The sequence below is a fragment of the Camellia sinensis genome, chromosome 10 (genome assembly GCF_055761805.1).
Source record: "Camellia sinensis isolate YWXY chromosome 10, ASM5576180v1, whole genome shotgun sequence".
In the NCBI taxonomy this organism is placed as follows: domain Eukaryota; kingdom Viridiplantae; phylum Streptophyta; class Magnoliopsida; order Ericales; family Theaceae; genus Camellia; species Camellia sinensis.
The window spans coordinates 32,357,848-32,367,983 of NC_138970.1; the positions used below are offsets into that span (position 1 = coordinate 32,357,848).

Here is a 10,136-nt window from a genome sequence, read left to right on the forward strand (position 1 = left end):
GTAAAGATGTATGCCATTCCATTTGACTTATGCACTGCTCTTATGGACCGCTTGTATTTTAAATTATTGCTTCCGCACTTGTGAGCCCCATATATTTATACTCTGATCATTTGTGAATTTTGTAAGTTGGCCTTCGGTAATCTCGGATTACTGGCCATCACGGCACCAAACTACTAGGGGCGGTTTGGGGTCGTGACACAGGGATTGATATTGACGTCTACATGCAACCATTGGTGGATGAGTTGAATGAGTTATGGACAAATGGTGCACTAACTTACGATGCCTCCACCAATAAGACTTTTCGAATGCATGCAGCTTTGTTGTGGACAATACACGATTGGCTTGCATTTGGTGACATATCTGGGAGGAGAACAGAGGGTCATTATTCTTGTTACACTTGTGATGATGAACCACATTTTGAATCTTTGAGAAGTAAGACTGTGTACACTAATCATCGATGTTACTTGCCTGAGGACCACCCAAAAAGGCGAAAGAGTAGGGCTTACAATGGTATGATTGAGAACCAGAAGAGATCTCTGGAGTTGCCGATGGAAAAGATACAAGAGCAATTGGAAAACATGACAGGTGCCATACATGGAAAGCATCCAAGTAATAGAAAAAGGCCCCGTCAAGCACCTAATTGGACAAAAGTAAGCATGTTGTATGAGCTACCATATTGGAAGAAGCGAAAACTACAACACAACATTGATGTCATGCATGTGGAGAAAAATTTTAGTGAAAATGTTTTCGGAACTATGTTAGGCATTGATGGAAAGAACAAGGACACAGACAAGGCACGGTTAGACTTGGAAGATATGGGTATAAGGAAAGAACTATGGCTAACACAACGATCCGATGGGTCATATGTCAAGCCTCAAGCAAGCTTTTCATTGACACTTGCAGAGAGGGAGGGTTTCTTTGAATTCTTAAAAGCTGTCAAGTATCCAGATGGGTATGCTGCAAACATATCCAAATCAGTGAATTCAAGAAATGGTAGATTAATAGGCCTAAAAAGCCACGACTGCCATGTACTTATACAAAGAATTCTTCCCATTGGAATGCGTGGTTACGTGGATACAGAAATTAGCACAACGCTTTTTGAGTTAGGCAATTTCTTCCAAGACCTATGCTATAGGACACTAAGGTGGAGTGAACTAGAGAAATTAGAGGAATGTATAATACATATTTTATGCAAGCTTGAAAAGATCTTTCCTCTAGCCTTCTTTGATGTGATGATCCATTTGGTTATTCATTTGCCTCGTGAGGCTATTCTTGGAGGACCTGTGCAATATCGATGGATGTACCCAATTGAAAGGTATTTTTTACACTTATTTTTGTAAATGAGATGTGCGTAATTGTGTTGCATGTGTAACTATACTCTTAATTGGTTCTCTCTTTAAGGTTTCTTAGAGCATTAAAAAAGTTTGTGACCAACCAAGCCCGACCAGAAGGTTCAATTGCTGAGGCTTACATTGTCAAAGAGTGCATTACTTTTTGTTCAATGTATGTTGATGGGATTGAAACCGTTCATAATCGATCAGAACGGAATGAAGATCGTGGTGAACGTCAACAAGGGTTGACAGTATTCACAGAAACTGCATGTCCAATTGGTCTAATCACATGAGATGCTGAAATGTCTCAAGAAATTTGTGATATTGCTCGTTGGTTTGTGTTGTACAATAGACCAGAGATAGAGAAGTAATTGGCGTATGTGTTTCATTGAATTAAATTTATGCTTAGCTTTTTTATTAGTGGTACGTGGTAATCACATCTTTTTTTTTTTTTTTTTTTTTTTTGAGTAGGGAACACAAAAATCAATTTCAAACTCAAGTTGGACATGACATAACCCATATACAACAAGAATTTCCTAAGTGGTTCAAAGAGAGGGTAAAAGATTTATAATTTTTTGACATTTACAATTTAAAGAAAATTAAAGTTTTATAAAATTTCGTCATTTATAAATTATTTACTTATTGTTTGTTACATATAATTGTAGATAAATAGATTGAGAGATGAAGAGTCATTAGAGGTAACCGATGAATTGTGGTCACTAGAAAATGGTCCTAATTTGCTAGTGAAAGAGTACTCAGGTTGCATAATCAATGGTAGACGGTTCCATACTCGAGATCTAGACAATTGTCGTAAGAGTCAGAATAGTGATGTGCTTACAGAAGGGGATCATGAAGGAAAATTGCATGACTTCTACGGTCACTTGTGCATGGTTTTGGAATTTGACTACATGTGTGATAAAAAGGTTGCTTTGTTCCAGTGTGAATGGTACAACACCAGTAACACTGGTAGAAACAGAACAATACGATTTGATACATATTGCACAAGCATTAACGTGAACAGTCGGTGGTACCAATCGGACCCGTTTATCTTACCTAGTCAAGCTAAGCAAGTCTTTTATCTAAATGACACCAAATTGGGTGAACCTTGGAATGTCGTACGAAGGGTGCAACATAGGGGTGTCTTTGATGTTCCAGAAGCTAGTGATGGAGAATTATTGGATCCTGCAGATAATAATGATGTGTTCCAACAAGAAAACATTACTGATGTTGTTCCAATTGACATTGACCCAATTGTTAGATATTGTAGGGATGATGTTGAATTCAATGTTATTTCGGTAGTAGGGTCATTAGATGAGATAGTGCAAGTGAATAGAGATGACGAAGGAGATGAAGAAGATGATATTCCTAATGTTGATATGGATCGTGATATGGATTATGATATGTAACTTTTTATTTTATATTTTCTTTTTGAACAAATGTTCTTAATTAATGTAATGTTTACTTTATATGTTTATCTTACTTGCTTTTTCTTCTTTTATTTAATGGTACATAATTAAATTGTCTATATTTTCCAATTAAAGTTGAATTATGTTATATAGTTGTAGAAAATGGTCAAAGGCAAAAAACAATGGCTAAAACCAGGTGATTTGAGAACTAAAAAGCTAACAGAATATGAGAAACAAATAAATAAGCGAATCAAAGAGAACTGTGAGATAATGAACAATCTTGGAATGAAGAATATTACAAATTCTTTGGTGAGTGCGATTCATCCCAAATGTGCAAATGTAAAAAAGGGGAATTAGGGTTGAGGTAGATGATGATGAGTATAAACCATCAGAGAGTGAGGATGGCAATGATAATGAGCCATTGGGTTCCTTTGACCGCGAGGTATTATATACATTATTTTATATTTGTGTGCGAACATGTCTTTTACTATTTACATATCTTCTTCACACATCTTAAACATCATTATCTTTTTTAAAATATATTTTAACTGTGTTAAATATCTTTTTTACTATTTGATTATGCTATTTCAAGATCAAGAGATGCCACCTGGACTCCGTTTATAGTCTTATTCAAGGCCATTAAGTCCCACTCCACATGAAGGGACAGATCCCCCATGTTAGGACGTTGGTACCTAACCCTTACCACCTTATAATGTGCAACTTGAGCACGAGGAGACTACATCTAGCAGCATTGGTAAGTTTGCAAAGTTGCTTTTAAGGTCTAACTTGCATTTGTTTACTTACTAACTCAATTAATATTATGTCCTTGTAGCATCACATAACAGACGTGGTCGTGGCCCGACACGCGGCATACAGGCCCAGTGCATTGTCGATAAGGGTGGAAAGATGTTGGTTCCTATACCTCAATAGTTTCATGCATCAGTAGGAGAGCAAGCCCCTAAGCTGGCCTTCAAGATTGGTATAGAGGTTTGAACATAGTTACCAAACTTGAGTGCTCGTAGATGGAAAAAGGTGAACAATGCTGAAAAGGAGCTGATGACCCAACGTTTGGCGGTAATTATTGTCAAACTCTTATCTTTGAAGTTGTAGCATTGTTTGATTTCTTTATTATTTCTCATCTAATGGTCTCTTCTCTGTACATTCTGCTTGGGACCCACTTAGAGTTCATAGGCCTAGAGTAACTTGGCATAGGCTCATTTGGTTTAACTTCCACATCCCTAGATTTAGTACTATGGTAAAAGTAACAACAAGAAATAACAGATTTGGAAACATAATTGTTTTGAAAATTCATGTTTAGTTTGATGATGATGAGGATGGTATTTGTGTTTTGGGCGTTGTTATGATTGTATGTTTTGTGGGTTTGTGTTCTTTGGATCTATTTTTGGCATAAAGAAACAGTTATGTTTTACTTTCTAATTCTGCGTTGGCTATTGACATGTGATTATATTTATAAATCTAGTTCTTTGGTAGTTTAAGCAAAAACCTTGTTAATACTAGGTAATGATCTTTGGGAGTTATTTTATTTTATTGTAATTGATATGAATCCATCAAAGTTAATTTAGCTCTTTGGATGAAGTATAATCGTAAAAATATACATTACTCAGTTAAGGATATAGCCTATAGGTTAAAGTGCATAAGGGGTAGCTGAGTATATTTACTGATGTGTGGATAGATGTTGTTGCTACCCTATGTTGCTTTTGATCCTCAGCTGCTGCAATTATGTGGTTGTGCTATAGACTAGGTGTGGGCCTTGTAATATTGTGGTTGTTTGTAAGATAGGGTTCATGTCAAAAATTCTTGCATGGTTCTTCTGTTTCTCGCTGTTTTTTCTGTGCTAATACTAGGTAATATAAAATTTCTTGAATAGCATCGAGACGATCCCTGAAACTAGGTTTTAATTGAACCTTAAGCAAAAACCTTATAGATGCTATAAATTAATTTGTTGTTGTTGCCCTGCTGTTATGCTAACTGTGGCTCCAGCCATGCTCATTGTTGTGTTCTTTCACCTCTGTAGCACCTTTGCTGCTATGATTCCTTTTTGTAGTAGCTTTGTGGTTTGTTGCTGTCTATAGCCCCGGCCCAAGCCCAAACCAACCAATAAACATGATAAACATGAGAAGAAAATAGCCACCAGATGTAGGAACCAAATTCAGTGTAGTGAGTTTGAGTGTTATGATGAAGCTCAATCGTGTTTTTTTACTAAAAAATTGCAAATTTTGTTTGTTTTAGGATCTCAAGCAGCTTCATTTCATTCAATATGAAACATGCAAGGCCCATAAAGCCTGCTAAACACCCAGATGGGCTATGGGCCCATCACATCAGTCCAAGACCCAATGGTCTATAGGGCAAGTCTAGTATACAGGCCCATTAAGAACCCATATGAAGCCTGAGGCATGTTAGCAGAGCATATATAAAGCCACTCTCTTTGTTCAGGCCACTCTCAAACTGTAATCTAGGGCCTTTGCTTCTTCATTCGTCTCTCTGCTAAATCCACCTAATTCTCCATAATGGTATTCTCTCTCTCTCTCTCTCTCTCTCTCTCTCTCTCTTTCTCTCTTGATTTTAAGTATCTTAAAGCTCGATTTTTGTCTGAACAAATCTTTGGAAACAAGTGATTTTATACATGTAATTTGATGAATTTGTGGAAATGTTAGAGATTTGTTTATATATTGTTTGCTTAATTGATTTTGTGTTAAAATAAATTAATGGGATCAATTTGGATTCAATTATGAAAACTGATTGTTATTTGTTGAATTCATCTCTTTAGATTGAGTAGAGAGAAGTTTCGAAAGTGATACCACAACATATACAGAGCACACATAAAAGGCTTGATAGTTGATGGGTTTAATGCTTGATATTCATGGAAGAAGTGATACTAGTATGTTTATGGATATGGATGATAAGATGGTGTCAATTTTTGGTTTACAAAAACGTAGTGATTAAGTAGTGGAGAACAAGCTGGTGTAACAATTTTTCAAAATAAATAGTGATGGTAGCCCATGGAGTGTAGTAGAACCAGTGTAGGTGAATTGTGGTAGATAGTTGCTGAAATGTTAATTGTTCCGGGTCAATTTAGGTATGTTAGATTTGTTGGAACTTGGATAGGCTTGTTATTGGATTGCAAAAGGGTCTATTTCCATGTCATCCTTCTCTCTCTCTCTCTCTCTCTCTCTCTTTTCCTTTCTTCCTTTTATAATAAAAAGAAATAAACAAATAGCATTTGATAATCACTTATGCTCTCTCTCTCTCTCTCTCTTTTCCTTTCTTCCTTTTATAATAAAAAGAAATAAACAAATAACATTTGCTAATCACTTATGCTGTTTTTCCAAGAAACCTGTATGGACAAAGCAGCCATTATTATGGAGTTCTTTGTTTTCATAAGATGTGTTTTGCTTACTCTTCCAATGTTGCTTATTGTGATTTTCGACGTTCTTCTTTTCCTAATATCAAAGAATATTATTGTATAACCTTTCCTGTTGTGTTTCACAGTTGGTTGCTGCTACGTCTAATTGTGTATGTGAACAAGAGAATAGGTTATTTAACTTATGAAAAAAAATGATTTGATTTTGCAGGATCAGTTTGATCAACAAGGAAATCAGAGTGATGTAGCAGAGGCTCTAGACACACAGTTTGGTCGGCGATTGAGTGGCTTCACCTATAGGTTGCACAAAAAATACAAGCAACTTAAGGATGCAAGAGGGGAGGAGTACGCGAGAAGCCACCAACATGCAAGTGTTACTCTTGATCAGTGGACATCTCTAATTGACAAGAAGTGGAATAGTAAAGAATTCAAGGTAAAATGTTTTATGTTATTTGTCAAAAATTAAGTTTCTTCTTACTAATGTTAAGTTTTCTTGTTTTTATTGGTGTTTCAATCGTGTAGGAGCAATCACTAACTAATGTGAATAATAGGGTGCAAATGAAAACAAAACATTGATGTGGATCAAAACCAATCCCGATCAGGGTGTACAGCTCGGTGCATTCTACTAATTTTTTTTATTGGATTAGTAGGCTTTGTTATTTAAATATTTAAAATTACATTAAAAAATAAATGAATTAGATAATTGCAAATGGAAAAGTGCTCGATTTGGCAGAACTTTACAAGTCCATCCACTACAATTCGGACGCGCATGAATGGATTTCGTTAGAGAGCAAAGTTAATTATGTATGTACAAGGCAATGCTTTGTGAGTTTGATAAAAATTATTTATTTCGCTTTGTAGGGTAGAATAACTAGTAATTGTTTGATTTATTTCAAATTAATAGGACAACATCATATAGATGCAAGCATAACACCTCTCGGAAACTGGTGCAATCCCCTTGACCCCCGAGGAGTTGTCAATCAAGGTGCTTAAGCCAAGGGTAGGTTATGTGAAAGGACTTGGCATGAGGCCTCCTTTTTCTATGAAGGCTACTGTTGCACTTGCTGAAAATAGTGACTATGTTCAACGCCTTGAGATGCAAAATAGCACATCAAAATGAACAAATTGCAAGGTTTCAAAAGTCAGAGAAAAAACAAAGCAAGAAGATACAAAGTATCATAGAGTGTTTGAGGCAGAAAGGTATCACAGGAAATTTTGAGAGTCGGGAAATTTCAGATTCTGATGGACAAGCTTTTTGGTTAGTATATCATGTTTCTATGTTAATTTAGTATATACTTTCTTCTTCAACTAGGGTAGAATAAAAAACTACTTTGACATTTAGGCACGAAAGGTCATGGGAAAATAGTGAAATATGCATGTAAAGGTTCGGGAAACATCACAAACACCTTGAGACGGAGCAACATAAGTTGTGCAAACTTACGGAACAAGCACATGGCTCTCAATTTCAAAACTACTTTGAAATTTGCACTATTCCAATGCTTAGGCACGAAAATAAGTCTTGGAGAGGGGGGGAAGCTTCAAATAGGTACGAAAAGGCTCGGGAAACATCATGAACACCGTGAGAGGAACCAATGTAAATTGTGAAAACTTATAGAACAAGCACGAGACTCCCAAAAATTTACCATTGTATTCCAAACTTATAACAACCAATGTAAGTTGTGGAAACTAACGGAACTAGCACGGGACTCCCAGTTTGAAATCTAAGTAGAAAAATATACTTTTTTAACACTTAGGCTTGAGAATAGGCCATCGGGGGGCCAAATCGTAAAACAACCACGAGAAGGCCCGGACAACACCCCGAACACCTCGGGAGGGACCAATGTAAGTTGTGGAAACTTACGGAACTAGCACGGGACTCTCAGTTTGAAAACTAAGTCAAAAAATGCACTTTTTCCAACACTTAGGCTTCAAAATAGGTTATTAGGGGCCAAAATCGTGAAACAACCACGAGAAGGCTCGGGAAACACTATGAACACCTCGGGAGGGACCCATGTAAGCTGTGGAAACCTATGGAACTAGCACAGGACTTCTGGTTTGAAAACTAAGTCGAAAAATATACTTTTCGAAAAATGTTAAATTGTATATTTTATTGATAAGATAGTAATTGTCTTCCTCTTATTGTTTTGTTTTGTTTTGTTTTGCTTTGTTGTAGGTTGAAGATTAGAGATGGGCGTGTTTGGTAATCTAGAGAGCAAGAGCTTGCTCATTTTGTGTTTTTGTTAATATTACCTTACATGTATTTTGGTTGCATTGTAAAGTTTATATTTTTCTATATATTAGGAAACATCTTTGGTAATTTGCACTTAATATTATATTTTTGTGGATATTAGGAGACGTGTTTTGTAATCCGAACGTGATATTGTATTTTTTGTGGATATTATGAGGCGTATTTCAACTGTGGTATTTATGAAGATGAACAAGTTTTTGTATTAATCTATAATAGATATTTTATTAAACATGTTATTAAAATGTGCAGGGAATTTTTAGTGAAAAAAATTGAAAATTTAAAATACTGCCCCTATTTTTGAAAATGTTAATTATTATTTGCGACGAAATAAAAAAACCGTCGCTATTAGTTTTCAAACAACTTTTTTTGATAAATAATTTTGTCACTAATGATATTGTTCCAACAAATAATTCCAACAAATAATTTCATCACATTTGCTGAATATTTCGTCACTAACTTGAAATATTTAGTGGCAAAATTGTTTTTGTCATTGAAGAATTTTGTTTTGTGCTCATTTTAGTGACGAATTTTTTTGTCACCTTAATCTATATCATTGGTGAGGATATATTTCGTCACTAAAACCTTCATCTTAATATTTTGTCACGAAATATTTCATCGCCAAAACAATTAAAAATAAAATATTATTTAATTATAGTGATGAAATGGATGGTATAGAGGACGAAAAATTCAACATTTAGAGATGAAAAATTTCATCTCCAAAAATAAAGAATAGGCGACGGAATAATTTTTTCGTCACCAGGTACTTTCTGCAACAACAAATAGATAACGAACGTGGTGACAATTTTTTCGTCACAGATGACTTCGATGACGAAAATTTGATGGTTGGAGACAAAATCAATCTGTCACCAAAGGCCTTTTTTGTTGTAGTGAATGCTGAATGCAATAAGACAAAGTACAAAGCAATGGATGCAACGAATGCAGGTGATAAAATGGTATGATGTAATGTATGCGATGTATAATGTAGTAGATGAATAGGGTGACATACTCTAACCACACTGAAATCGTGAGACAAGGAAGAACAAATCCCAAACAAGTTGAAATCGTGTGAGGAAAGGAACACTCAAACCACACTTAAATTGTGAGAAGAGGACGAATAAATCCTAAACATGCTGAAATTGTGTGACGAAAGGAACACTTTAACCACGCTGAAATCGTGAGAAGAGGAAGAACAAATCCCAAACACGCTGAAATCGTGTGAGGAAAAGAACACTCTAACTACGCTGAAATCGTGAGAAGAGGAAGAATAAATCCCAAACACACTAAAATCGTGTGAGAAAATGAACACTCTAACCATGCTGAAATCGTGAGAAGAGGAAGAACAAATCCCAAACACGCTGAAATCGTGTGAGGAAAAGAACACTCCAACCACGTCGAAATCATGAGAACGGGAAGAATAAATCCCAAACACGCTGAAGTCGTGTGAGGAAAAGAACACTCTAACCACGCTGAAATCATGAAAAGAGGAAGAACAAGTCCCAAACACACTGAAATCGTGTGAAGAAAAGAACACTCTAACAACGTTTAAATTATGAGAAGAGGAAGAATAAAACCCAAACACACTGAAGTCGTGTGCGGAAATGAACACTCTAACGACACTGAAATCGTGAGAACAGGAAGAACAAATCCCAAACACGCTGAAATCGTGTGAGGAAAAGAACACTCTAACCATGCTAAAATTGTGAGAAGAGGTCCCGAGAAAACCGCTCAGGGACGCGTTCCACGCGTCCTGAGATAAATTCCAAAGACGC

General features: G+C 36.0%; 1 protein-coding gene across 1 annotated transcript; it reads left to right on the forward strand.

The window, feature by feature from the left end:
* The first annotated feature begins 221 nt into the window (after positions 1 to 221).
* On the forward strand, positions 222 to 2,737 carry LOC145800279 (uncharacterized). Its single transcript, XM_082889941.1, has 3 exons — positions 222 to 1,315; positions 1,402 to 1,582; positions 1,997 to 2,737. The coding sequence occupies exons 1-3, from the start codon at positions 222 to 224 to the stop codon at positions 2,735 to 2,737; spliced, it is 2,016 nt and encodes a 671-aa protein (XP_082746067.1).
* The last annotated feature ends 7,399 nt before the right edge of the window (positions 2,738 to 10,136 follow it).